General features: G+C 38.0%; 5 protein-coding genes across 5 annotated transcripts; 1 reads left to right on the top strand and 4 right to left on the bottom strand.

Moving 5' to 3' along the window:
- Positions 1-438: 438 nt before the first annotated feature.
- MONOS_16977 (uncharacterized protein) lies at positions 439-1,356 on the bottom strand (the record flags this gene model as incomplete). Its single annotated transcript, XM_067869856.1, has 1 exon — positions 439-1,356. The coding sequence occupies one exon, from the start codon at positions 1,354-1,356 to the stop codon at positions 439-441; it is 918 nt and encodes a 305-aa protein (XP_067735352.1).
- Positions 1,357-5,058: 3,702 nt separating this feature from the next.
- MONOS_16976 (uncharacterized protein) lies at positions 5,059-5,403 on the bottom strand (the record flags this gene model as incomplete). The annotated part of the gene is made up of 1 exon (XM_067869855.1): positions 5,059-5,403. The coding sequence occupies one exon, from the start codon at positions 5,401-5,403 to the stop codon at positions 5,059-5,061; it is 345 nt and encodes a 114-aa protein (XP_067735351.1).
- A 2,220-nt stretch (positions 5,404-7,623) lies between these two features.
- Positions 7,624-7,884, top strand: MONOS_16497 (uncharacterized protein; the record flags this gene model as incomplete). The annotated part of the gene is made up of 1 exon (XM_067869405.1): positions 7,624-7,884. The coding sequence occupies one exon, from the start codon at positions 7,624-7,626 to the stop codon at positions 7,882-7,884; it is 261 nt and encodes an 86-aa protein (XP_067735350.1).
- Positions 7,885-8,327: 443 nt separating this feature from the next.
- MONOS_16496 (uncharacterized protein) lies at positions 8,328-8,681 on the bottom strand (the record flags this gene model as incomplete). Its single annotated transcript, XM_067869404.1, has 1 exon — positions 8,328-8,681. One exon carries the CDS (start codon positions 8,679-8,681, stop codon positions 8,328-8,330), a length of 354 nt encoding a protein of 117 aa, XP_067735349.1.
- Positions 8,682-10,205: 1,524 nt separating this feature from the next.
- MONOS_16495 (uncharacterized protein) lies at positions 10,206-10,883 on the bottom strand (the record flags this gene model as incomplete). The annotated part of the gene is made up of 2 exons (XM_067869403.1): positions 10,206-10,532; positions 10,860-10,883. 2 exons carry the CDS (start codon positions 10,881-10,883, stop codon positions 10,206-10,208), a joined length of 351 nt encoding a protein of 116 aa, XP_067735348.1.
- Between the last annotated feature and the right edge of the window lie 2,707 nt (positions 10,884-13,590).

Below are 13,590 nucleotides of genomic sequence, written 5' to 3'. Positions count from 1 at the left end.
ATTCATAAACAACAAATTGACAAGTTCATCAACTTCCTATGGTGGCGCTGCGCTGTGTTGCACAGCAACTTATTCCTGGATGAGCGGGTTTAAATTCATCACATTCTGCTTCTTCGATGGAAACACTGCCACAAATGGCAGAGGAAATGATGTGTTCTTTTACGGAAGTGATATCACCCAATCTCCGTTTGAGAATTGTGGATCAACAACTTCAACAAAAAGAGTCTGGAATCAAGGAACAGCTGATAATACCGTGTTCAATGGCTGGCTCCCCCTCATTGCTCAGAACAAAATCGTTGCCAGCAATGGAACTGATGTCGACGTCTGTGGTAGACCCCAACAGACCCCATGTGCCACCATCGAGTATGCCCTCACTGGCTTCGTTTCCCTCCTCCACGACGCCTCCCTCACCCTCCTCAGTTCAACATTTGTTCCAACTCAAACACTCACCTTCAGCGCGGTTGATACCATAATCACTGGAAATGGCACAACTGCCACCATCATCGCCTCCAGTGGCATTCCCCAACCACAAAACTCACATTCACACTCATCACAATCAACATCATCTCTTTCATCATTTTCATCATTTTCATCATCATCAACATCTTCTTCACCAGATCCATCTGCCTCGTCTGCCCTCTTCCAACAGACACAGGGCTCCCTCACAGTCTCTGCCCTTGCCATCGCCCACAACTCCTCAAACCAAATCACCCCCATCCTCTTCCACCTCTCCGGTAACTCCCCTTCCCTCAACCTCAACACAACCACCATCACCGGAACAACCTCCATAACAATAAAAACACCCCTCTTCTTCCTCACTGCTGGCTCCATCGCCCTCAACCACACAGCAATCACCAGTCTCACCCTCAACAGCCAGAGCATCTTCCACCTCACCTCACTCACAAATCCCCTCACCCTCAACTCCTCCAACATCACCCACATCACCTCCACAGCCACCCCCACCAGCTGTGTCCTCTCCTCTGCCACCTCCCCTGCCCTCTCCCTCTCCCTCGCCAACTGCACCATCACCAGTATCAACTCAGAACAGTTGAGCCAACAAACTGCCACCAATGGCGGGTGCATCTCATTCGCCTCATCTTCCACTGCCAACACATTTTCTGCGAGGAACTCCACCTTCTCCAGCTGCTCTGTGAGCGAGGATACAAGTTCTGGAGGAAAAGGCGGTGCTCTCATGATCGAGTACAAGGATGATTCAGAAGTGTCATCCACAACCTTTTCCATCACCAATATCGTGTTTTCTGCCAACAAGGCCAGCGTCGGAAGAGATATGTATTTTGTGTGCGAATCCCTTGTCGCTTCTGTAAAGGAACCCTTGTTCACTTTCATGACAAGCATCACTCAGAAAGACAATTCGGCTGTTGGACATGACAGAACAGAAGCATTTGGCGATTGGAATATCGATTTGTTTATATTTCTCAACGGGCATTCAGCTTATGACGAACATATGGAAAACATACTTGGCATCAAAGCAATGCGTTGTTGGCTATCAAAGATGCCCTGCAAGAGCACACGCAATGCAATGGGCTTTCTGAAGAAGGTGAAGAAAGTTGGTAAATAATATTGAATGAGCAGACAAATTGTGAATTTATGTACAAATGAAGGCAAAGTCGAAGATATTTGAAGAGAAGGCACACAAAATAGAAGAAAACATCTCATATGTGCATTTGATGAAATCAACATTGCTTGTCGAGCATTTATTCTCTTCTTTCATAGAATTATCCATTAAATTTGCCTTTTCAAATAAATATGTTTCCTTCATCGTTTCATCTTCTCCGACATATTGAAGGCGTGTGACGTTGTGTAACCTGCCGAACGCTATTTTTGAGCTCATTCATTTCATAAAAGAATTGCTCTAATACTCTTTCTTTTTTATCTGCGCCTCTTTCAGCTTCCAAATAAAAAAGGCAAAATCGTCCTCCTTTTTTGATTTCGCTCCGACTGATCAGCTTTTTTCGACTCGAAATCACCTCTATTGCTATTTAAATTTGGCTACATTTTGTAATAGAATGAATAATCCTTTTGTGCTTCCGAAAAGAAAATAAAAGACGAGGCTTATCCCTGAATTTGATGAAAGTTGAATGAAACGAATGCAAAAACATTTTTTGTTTCTAATCGAAGAAGAAGAAGAAGAAGAAGAAGAAGAAGTCAATTTGAATGAAATGAATCGTCCAGATGGCTTTTTTCTCATCAGAATAATGAATGAAAAATGAAATGAAGGCGCATTTGGTGAACGGTCGTTGAGAGGAAGAAATATGAATGTAATAATTTTTGGATCACATGGCGGCTCTGCCAAATTGAATGACATAAAGGCATTTGAAGGTCGATGCTCTGTTTCAATTCGAAATGAGATCAAGAAACAAAGAAGAAGGTGAAGAAGATGAAGAAGAAGGTGATAATGAATGAATTGTAAGAAATGATTAGCTGCTGAGAATTGTGAAGGCAAATGTTAACACACACACACAAAAAAATCCGAGAGTCTCGCTGAAATCATTTTTTATGGTTTTCTTCTTTTATTTTTGCGTGTTCTTCCGGCAAACAATATCCTCCAAATGTTTTTCGCATTCCACTCATCCATCTTCATCCATGCCCACAACCCCATCGATGGTGCCATCCTCCCCAACCTCAACAGCCCTGCCACTTCTCTCTCTGCCTTCAATGCCTCTTTCCTCCACCAAACACGCTCTTCACCAAATGCTGCTGTTGTACATGTTGGAACTGAAACTCAAAGAGTGAAACTTGGAAGACTGACTTCATTCGATCAAAACAGTCATCGCTTCGAGTGGTGCATATGGGAGAATTCAAATGGTGGAACTGGCCATGGGGGTGCACTTTATGTTGAATGCACAAATGCAAATCTCACAATCACTTCTTGTTCATTCAACAATTGTTCAACTGGTGATCATGGTGGAGCATTATTTTGCAGATATTTGCAAAATGTCAATTTCGCAAAATCCAATTTCACAAGTTGTACTGCGGCTCATGGAGGAGCTGCTTACGTTGGCTGGCCACAATCAAATTCTGTTTATTCATTCTCAGAAAACAGAGTGGAAAGTTGTTCAATCACAAACTGGTGCGGAACTGGTTGGTTTTTTGGACTCGATTATAATCCAACAACTGTTCAATTTCAGTTTTTAAAATGCAAGTGCATCTCAAATTCGGGTGGTGATTCCACAGGTTCTTTAACATTTCAAAATCCTCCTTCTGCAAAGCCAATTCTATTTTCAATCGTTGAGTGTCATTTCATCAATAACAATCTGACTGCTTCTAAATCTTATGGAGGTGCCGCAATTTATTTTCATTCAACTTATTCTTGGATGAATGGAATGAAATTCATCACATTCTGTTTCTTCGATGGCAACTCCGCCACAAATGGCAGAGGGAATGACGCGTTCTTCAGTGGTAATGCCATCACCCAATCTCCATTCCAGCAATGTGGCTCAACGACCCCATCAAAAAGAGTGTGGAATCAAGGAACAGCTGATAATACCGAGTACAATGGCTGGCTTTCTCATCTTTTCTTAACTAATTCTTCTAACAAAAAGCTTTTCTCACTATCTTCTCTTTTCCAATTATTTTTTTCCCCCGCTTCTCATATTCCTTCTTTTCTCTCGTTAATCATATTTTTAATTTCTTCTGAATTGCATCACCCTGACTTGCTTGTTGTTGTTTCTTTATACAAATTTATCCTCTGTTTATCCAAATGCTTTTCTTTGCGTTTATTGCTGTTTCCTTCTCTTCGCAAATTCAACTTCCATCCAGATTCTCCTCTTTCTTCCAAAAAATCTCTTCCATCTTCTCAATTCCATTTCCTTTCCGAATCCCCTCTCAATGCAGTCCCTTCAATTACTCTCAACTTCGGCTCTTCTTTCATACTTTTTCATCTAATTCTTATTTCTGAATATTTCATTTATAAATAAATTTCTTAGTTTCTTCATCATTTCTTTCGTGATCTCTGATGATGAAACAGATCATGAAGAAATTTATCTGATGAAGTGGATGATGAAGAAGTTGGATGATATGTTTTTGATAAGTTTGAAGAACATGCAATGAATCGATGAAAATGTTCACGCTGGAAATGATGAAGGCAAATGATAACAAATAAACCAGAGAGCTTCAGAGAAAACACTATTTTTCATTCCTCCTCTTTCATTTTTGCGTTCTTCTTCTTGCAAACAAAACACTCCAAATGTTTTTCGCATTCATCTCAACCATTTTCATCCACACCCACAACCCCATCGATGGAACCATTCTCCCCAACCTCAACAGTCCATTCACTTTTCTCTCTGCCTTCAACACCTCTTTTCTCCACCAAACACGCTCTTCATCAAATGATGTTGTAAAATATAACGGATCCGAAACTCAAAAAAAGGAATTAAGTAGATTGCCATTTACTGATTTGAATAGCTATATCTTTGAATGGTGCGAATGGAATGATTCAACTGGTGGATCTTCTGCAGGAGGTGCACTTTGTGTTTCTTGTACAAATGCAAATCTCACAATCACTTCTTGCTCATTTAACAATTGCTACTGCACAGGAAATGGTGAAGGAGGCGCATTATACTGCATATATTTGTTAAAAGTCAATTTTTCAAAATCCAACTTTTTGAACTGCCAGGCGAGACACGGAGGGGCTGTTTATGTGGGGTATCCTCAATCCAATTCTGTTTGGACATTCTCAGAAAACAGAGTTGAAAATTGTTCAATAACATACTGGTGTGGAACTGGCTGGTATTTTCATGTGTATGATATGGCCTCAGCTTGTCAATTCCTGTTTTCCAAATGCAAGTGCATTTCAAATTCTGGTGGCGATTCAACAGGTTCTTTAACATTTCAACCCCCACCCAGCAGCAAGCCAAGTCAGTTTTCAATCAATGAGTGCCAGTTCATTAATAACAAATTAACTGCTTCTTCGACATATGGAGGTGCTGCAATGTGTTTTTATCCTCCTTTTTCATGGATGAATGGAGTAAAATTCATCACATTCTGCTTCTTCGATGGAAACACTGCAACTAATGGAAGAGGGAATGATGTGTTCTTTTACGGAAGTGATATTACCCAATCCCCATTCGAGAATTGTGGATCAACAACCCTATCGAAAAGAGTGTGGAATGCAGGAACTGCAGATAGCGGTGTGTACAATGACTGGCTTCCAATCATCAACCAGAACAAAATCGTTGCCAGCAATGGAAGTGATGTTGATGCCTGTGGCAAAGCACAGCAAAGCCCATGCGCCACAGTGGAGTATGCTCTCGGATGCATTGCTCCCTTCAGCGATGCCTCCCTCTCTCTTCTCATCTCCACTTTCGCTCCCACAAACACTCTCACATTCTGCGCGGTCGATACAAAATTCACTGTATGCGATATTATTTTTCTAATTCTCATATAAATTTCTTCTAATTCTGATGGCTTTTCATTTCACTTTGCATTCATGAATTTTCATCTTCTTTTCAACAAGAGAACGTATCATCACTTTTCTTTTGAGAAGTCTCACATCGGATCGCGTAAAACATATTTCTTTGAAATTTCCTCTTCTAATTTTTCTTCTCCATCAAAAGAAATAAAACTCGTTGCTTAAATAAATGTTTTCTATTATTCTTCTCTTCAAAAAGATATCTTTCGATAATATCAGTAATCTCTTCAAAACTTTCAATTTCTTTTGCCATTTTCACTTCATCTTTTTTTCAGCTGAAGATACCCCTTCTTCATAGAATTATCCTTCGATTATTGATCTTCCTAAAACAACCGCTTTCTCTCTTTGTTTCATCTTCTGCGATATATTGAAGGAGCATGACGTTGTGAAATCTGCCGAAGGCCATTTTGGAACCTATCCATTTCATAAAAGGATTTCTCCAATTCTTTTTCTTTTTCATCTGTGTCTCCTTCATTCACTGAAAAAAGGGGAAAAGCATCCTCCTTTTTTTATTTCGCTTCGTCTTATCAGCTTTTCGTGTAAAATAAAGTATCTCTTCTATTATCATATAACTTCAGCTGATATTCTGTGATAAAATAGATATTTCTTTTTGCGTTACCAAATTGACATCGATGATGAGGCCAGGCGTTGAATTCGAGGGTTGTTTATTGAAACAAAAATAACATCACAATTTTTATTGCTCGTTGAAAAAGACGTTGAAGAAGAAGAAACGAAACGAAACAAAACGAATTTGAATAAATGGCTTTTCATCACGAGAATCGTGATTGAAAAATTAAATGAGGTCGCAATTAAAAATCGACCATTGAGAAGGAAAGGAAATGAAGCAATTTCCGGTGAAATTTTCTTGTGCTTCCAATTGAACAGCTTAAATGTATCAGATGGTCGATGTTCCGATCCAATGCAAAGTTAGTGAAAATGGCATTGAAAAAGTTGGAGAAGGAGCTGAAGAAGAAGAAAATGGTGAAGATGGAACAACTGGTGGGAAAGAATAAAATGTAGAAGAAGTTGAAGAATTTGAAGAAAAAGAAGAAGAAGAAATTATTGAAAGACGAATAATCAGTCAAATAACATTTCTGAAGAAGATGATGAAAACGACTTGTTTGATGCTGTCAGTTGGTTAAATGTCACATTTGATAAGTTGACTTAGGAAGTGATAAAAAACCCCAATCACATATAATATTGGCCAATTAGCATTAATTTGTCAATTAGATTGATATTCTCAGTTCATTTGCAAACTTTGTGTGGTTTCATTGCCTTTCTCTCCAAAAACAAAAAATTATGATGTTTGTCTGTTGGATCTGAAAAAATGCAAAAGACATCAAATGAAGATAATTGCAAAGAGGAAGAACAAGAAGAAGATGAAGAAGCAGCAGAAGAAAAAGAAGATAAAGAAAAAATTGGAGGAAGGGGAAGTATACCATGCAGAAGAAGACTGTTTTGTTTGCTTTGAGGTTGATGGTGATGAATGAGTGATTTAGACAAAGACAAAGACGAAGATGAAGAAAAAGAAAAAGAAGGAGAAGGAGAAGGAGAAGGAGAAGAAGAAGAAGAAGGTGAAGAAGGTGAAGAAGAAGGTGAAGAACACGAATTAGAAGAAGGAGGGGAGAAATAGGTGTAATATAGCCCAAAGGCAGAGGAAGACTGGATTGTTTGAAAGGATGAATTGGATGAGGATGCAGAAAGCAGTGAAGAAGAACATGAAACAGAAGAAGAAGAAGAAGAAAGAAAGAAAGAAGAAAAGAAGGCATTGAAGATAATCTTGCTTCTTTTGATGTTGAAATTGGTGATAAATCAGACGAGGAAGAAGGAAGAAGGAAGAAGATGAAGATTTCGGAGAAATAGAACCCATCGGAGAAATGCAATCACCCTTTCCGTTTCTGTTTTTCCCTTTCCTCCTTCACAGTCCAATCATCAATCATCAATCCAATTTTCTCCTTCTCCTTCCTCTTCTCTGAATATTCTTCTTCTCTCTGAATATTCTTCTTCTTCTTCTTTTCCTTCTTCATATTTCTATTGTTCTTCTGCTATTTCTCTGCTCATTTCTTTCTCATCTCCATTTGATCCATTTTCTTTTTCATTTCTCAACTCTCCCAAAAAACTATCATTGCTCATCAAACAGCAAACATTTGCGTGTGGCTGAGTCAAACGAAGATAATCATTCGAATGGAGACATGAAACAGACTGTGATTGAAGATGACGATGAGAAGGAAGAAGATGATGTTGATGGAGGAGAAAGTGACGATATTCATGATGGTGATGAAAATGCTGAGGAAAATAAAAGCGAAGAAGACGAAGAGGAGGAAGAGGAAGAGGAGGAAGAGGCAGTGCATCTGAAGAGTGCGGAGGCGGAGAAGGCATCTGCACACAAGAGCAATCAGAGCCTTCACAAGTGCTCCAAAAGGGGGATCTTCGACAGCATCTGCGTGTGGTAGACACTCTCAAACTGTGTGTGTAACCAGATAGAAACAATTGCAATCACAATCACAATCACTCGAATTCAGATTGACATATGATATGTGAAGAGGAATATGAAGAAGAAGAAGAAGACGACGATGATAGAGGAATCTGTTTGCATTCTTCCTGTTGCATCGTGACAGAAGCATTGCTGCTTGGAAGCTCAAAATGAGGGTGACTCCTAACATTCAATGAATTTGAAGCGGATGATGGTGAAGGATGATGCTCATTCATCATATTCCCTCTTTTCATGCAATTCCGAATGTCATTGTTCCAACCAAGAAAACGATACTTTGCTGCTCCTCTCTTCCCTTCCCCTCCTTCTTCCCTCTGTTCTCCCAAAGGCGGTAGAAGAGGCAGAATTTCTTCCTCACAAAATGACCCAGGCAACTTTTCAGTCTAACCAAATGCGTCACATAATTCATCCCCAGTCATATTCTTTAACTGCTTTTGTATGTTCCTTTGGCTTTTGAGGGTATTGGAATGCTTTGTTGTGTATGTCTTTCCCCAAGCCCTTATCATCTCTTTCTTCTTTTATTTCCTCTTCTTCTTTATCATCTTTTTCTTCTTCCTCGTTATCATTATGATCGTCTTCGCCTTCGTCGTGGTCAACTTTCATCTCATCTGATATTTCCTCCCGATTTTTGGTTGATGTGCAAGAATTGAATGAGAATGTGCTGAAAAATTGGAATGTGAAGAGACAACTGGCTCTTTCAATTTCTGTGATTGTTAAGATGTCTCCTGCTGCTCGTCTTTTCTGCGCATCCTGAAGCATTCAAAGAAGGCCATCATGGATATCACATTGAAGAAGTGATCAGCAAAATGCAGATGAAGTTTCAGAAGCAGAAGCAGAAGCCGAAAATGAAGAAAAACAAGAGAGAATTCGCTCAGTCGGAGACATTCACAAGAAATTCACTCACATGTTAGGAGAACACACGTTGCGATGGAGAAATCTCTCGAAGGTCATCTCTGTTGTCATTCGCCCTCCCCAAACAAGAATTGCTTCAATATTATTATCTTTTCGTCTGTGTCTCCTTCATTCACTGAAAATGGAGGGAAAGGCATCCTCCTTTTCTTATTGCATGTTTGTTTCCCTTCTTTTCTTGCCTCATCTTAACATCTCTTCCATTTACTAATTTTGAATATTTTCCATATCATTGAAAAATTCTTGAGCTTTCATCTTCTTTTCATTAGAAGTTTATTTTTTTTCTAAATCCTTTATATCATCTCAAATAAAAATATTTCTTTGAAATTTCTTCATCTATTTTCTTTTCTTCATCAAATGCAAATTCTGCTGTTGCTTTAAAAAATCGTCGATTTCTTCTCTTCAACATGCATTTCTTCAATCATATTCGAAGGTTTTTCAATTATTATATTTTCCTCAATTTTCTTATTTCAACTTGCTTGCATCCGATTAGTACCAGAATCTCATATGACTTTCCTTCAAATATGGTTTTTAGGAAAAATCGCTTTATCTCATTGTTTCATTTCTAACTATTTGTTGTGATTTCGTAGCTGCAAAATCTGTCGGAGGCTATTTTTGGAACCCAGTCATTCCAAACAAAAATAGCTTGAATACTTTTCCTTTTCACTTCAAATGCTTCAGCTTCCAAATGAAAAAGCCAGAATTGATTCAGTTGTTGATAACGCGCAGACTTTTCTTTGCTTTGTGGAGAATCACCTCCGTCGTAATACAATTTCTGCTGTCATTCTATGATAGAATGAATATAACTTTTTATGCTTTTCAATAAAAAGGAAAGAAAACATTCGACGCAGAATTCGAGGAGAATTTGAATGAAATAGAAATATTAATATTTTTTATGCGCTGATCGGAAAAGGCGTTGAGGAAGAAATCGATTTGAATGAAAAGACAGATTTTGTACAGATGGCTTTTCATATCCTATATTGCGAATGAAAAATGAAATGAAGGCGCATTTGGTGAATGGTCATTGAGAGGAAGAAATGTGAATGAAGCTATTTTTCGTTCAATTTTACGTTGCTTCTCTGCTGATTGTACAGCTTAAAGGCATTTGATGGTCGATAGCCTGATTCAACACCAGCGGGATGAATATAGAAAAGATGAATCAGAAAAAGAAGCAGAAGAAGAAGTTGAAGATGGCACAGTTTGTGGGAAAGGACAAGGCGCAGAAGAAGTTGAAGAATGCAAAGAAGAAGAAGATAAAGGAAATGAGGAGGAAAATAAAGAAGTGAAACAGAATAAAATTATGAAAAAGAATAATTCATCGAATATAAATTGAAAACTGCTTGAAAATGAAAAAAATGGAAAGAGAAATCTTTTCTATAGCTTCCAGAGGAGAAATATTTTCAAGTAGATGAATGAGGAGGAAAAAGAAGCAGAAGCAGAAGCAGAAGAAGGTGAAGAAGGTGAAGAAGGTGAAGAAGGTGAAGAAGGTGAATAAGAAGAAGAAGGAGTAAGAGAAGGTGAAGGTGAAGAAGGTGAAGAAGATGAAGAAGGCGAAAATGTTGACGAAGAAGAAGACAACGAAGACGAAGAAGAAGAGGAAGAATATAAAAGAGTCGAAGAAGATGAAGAAGAAAGAGGATAAGAAGAATGCAAAGGAGAAGGAGTGTTGTGTGTTGAATGTGTCTTCTGGAGAAACAGAAGCTTTTGGATTGTATTTTTCCGAATGAGAATGTTCTCATTGGTTTATTTTTGAATCCATGGGAAGACGATGACGATGGGCTGAAGGAATGAAACAGTTAGGGAAAGAAGAAGAAGAAAAAGAAGAAGAAAAAGAAGAAGAAGACGATGATGAACTAATAGAATAAATTGATTAAAGGTTGAAATTTGCTTATGAGAATGATAACAAATGAAAACAGAGTGTTTCGATGAAATTTCTATTTTCTCTCTCTTTTATTTTTGTGTGTTCTTCTGAAAAACAAAATACTCCAATTCCTCCCTCTCCATCCACTCAACCATCTTCCTCCACACCCACAACCCCATCGATGGCGCCATCCTCCCTTCCCTCAACAGCCCATCCACTTCCCTCTCTGCCTTCAATGCCTCTTTTCTTCACCAAACTCGTTCTTCATCAAATGATCCTGTTGAATATATTGGATCTGAGTCTCAAAGAAAGGAATTAAGTCGATTGTCCTTTACTGAATTGAACAGCCATCGCTTTGAATGGTGCGAATGGAATGATTCAAATGGTGGTAGTGATTGGGGTGGTGCACTTTATGTTTCTTGTACAAATGCAAACCTCACAATAACTTCTTGCTCATTTATCAATTGTTCAACTGATGGATATTATGGTGGAGCGTTATACAGTTACTGTTTGCAAAATGAGAATATTGCAAAATCCAACTTTTCAAACTGTTCTGCTCCTAATGGAGGAGCAATTGATATTGATGGTCGGCAATCATCTTCCGTATATTCATTCTCAGAAAACAGAGTGGAAAATTGTTCAATAACAGGCACTATTGGAACAGGATGGTATTTCTATATTGAAGATTTTTCTTCAAACGGTCAATTCTTGTTCACCAAATGCAAGTGCATCTCAAATTCTGGTGGTGATTCTGCTGGTTCTCTCACATTCAATTTCCCTCCAAGCAACAAACCAAATCAATTTTTGGTTAATGATTGCCAATTCATAAACAACAAAGTCGAAAATCCAACTTCATATGGTGGTGCTGCGTTGTGTTGCACCAGAACATATGATTGGATGAGCGGGTTTAAATTCATCACATTCTGTTTCTTCGATGGAAACACTGCCACAAATGGCAGAGGAAATGATGTGTTCTTCAGTGGCAGTTCCATCACTCAATCTCCGTTTGAGAATTGTGGCTCAACAACCCCAGCTGAAAGAGTGTATAATAATGGACAAGCTGAAAACGCTGAGAAAAAATGACCGATTCTAGCTTTTCGTTCCAAATTCTCCAATGAAATGCTTTTCCTGCTTCCATCTCTTATTTTTTCTTTCTCTATCATCTCCTCTCCTCTCATTCCTTCTTTGACTCATTTATTCAAAACTTTTGATTTCTTCTGCATTTCGTCATTTACCCCTATTTGTTATTTCTTCATTCAAATTTATCCTCTGTTTATCCAAATACATTTCTTTGTGTAAATTCCTGTTTCTTCTCTTCTCAAATCAAATTTCCTTCTCAAACTACATTTCCAAATATCTTCTTCTTTTCATTCAAAAAAAAAAATCTCTTCAATTCTCTCAATCATATTTCCATTCATCATGCTCTCTAAACTCTCCTAACTATCTTCATTCTCATCATTCTATTTATTTTCTTTTCTATTTTCTTTTCTATTTTCTTCTCGTTTCTGTTCCTGTTTCATTTCTTCAAAAATATCTTTCTTCATTTCTCTAACAATCTCTTGTGAAGACGCAAAATATGAAGAAATTCAATCAAATGGCGTGAATGAAGAAAAAGAAGAAGAAGAAGAAGAAGAAGAAGGAGAAGGAGAAGGAGAAGAAGGAGAAGAAAAAGAAGAAGAAGAAGAAGAAGAAGAAGAAGAAGAAGAAGAAGAAGAAGAAGAAGAAGAAGAAGAAGAAGAAGAAGAAGAAGAAGAAGAAGAAGAAGAAGAAGAAATTGTGCGATATGAAATGACATCTATACATTGGAAGAAGAAGATGATGATGCAGGAATTGCACAAGATGATCGGCTGCTGAAAAATGTGAAGGCGAATGCTAATAAATAAAAACAAAAATTTTCGCAGAATTAATCTTTTCCTTCTTTCTTCTTCCGTTTTTGTATCTTTTCCTGCATATAAGATCCTCCAAATCCATCAAACATTCAGCTCTATCATCCCCCTCGCCAACAAAAAATTGGAAAGCTATGTAAATCCCTTTTTCATTCCGTCTCTTCTTCTTTAACATCCCCTCTTTCTCAAAAAAATCTTCTTTCCTCAAAAATAATTCTTCGCCAAAGGTTAATGCCAGACATCTTCGAAATATCTCGCATTTCATCAATCTTCATTTCATTTTTCTTCCTTGCTTTCCTAATTCAAAGCCATCCAATCCCTCATTCTTTCAGCATTCTTTTAAAAAAATAATAATAAATTCAAAAAATATATCAGCAAACCTTCCAAACATTTTAAAAGGCAATTTTCTGTTTTATATTTAATTGGCAACTGTTTTCTTCAATTCAATTTCATTATTCCTTCCTTTTTCAAGTGTTTCATCATCTGATTCGCAAATCATCCTTTCCATCAGTTGTTTCTCCATCAAATGCATCTATTTCTTGCTCTTCTGAAAAATGTGAGATTTATGCATTCAGCTCAATTCCACCCTCATCATTGAAAAATGTCCTTGTTTTTTGTCTGAAAATATCATCTCCAATTCCCTCCCCAATCCCTTCATCCTGGGAACTTTCCATATGAATTCGCTCTCCCAACTCCATAGCCACCCTGCACAATGAGATATCCCGCTTTCGTTCATTTTCATTCATTTCCACCTCCTGCCCTGAAAACAACACAAAAACATTCAAAAGGCAAATATTCATATAAATAAAACAAATAAAGAACAAACTGCTCTTCGATTGTGTTTGCCAAACAGCCTCATTTCCACAGCCATCATCATTCAAAAAATAAATCTCTTTATTTCAGTCTCAGAATGGTCAAATTGCAGCATTGCATCCTTCTTCACAAAATACATCGTGTATCTCACTGGAGGGTCTTCTCAGCCCGTACACATTGTGGCGGATGTCCAAAGGGG

Source organism: Monocercomonoides exilis (genome assembly GCF_001643675.1).
Source record: "Monocercomonoides exilis strain PA203 chromosome Unknown scaffold3-2548433, whole genome shotgun sequence".
NCBI classification, from domain to species: domain Eukaryota; phylum Preaxostyla; order Oxymonadida; family Polymastigidae; genus Monocercomonoides; species Monocercomonoides exilis.
This window is presented reverse-complemented; position numbering and strand designations above follow the sequence as displayed.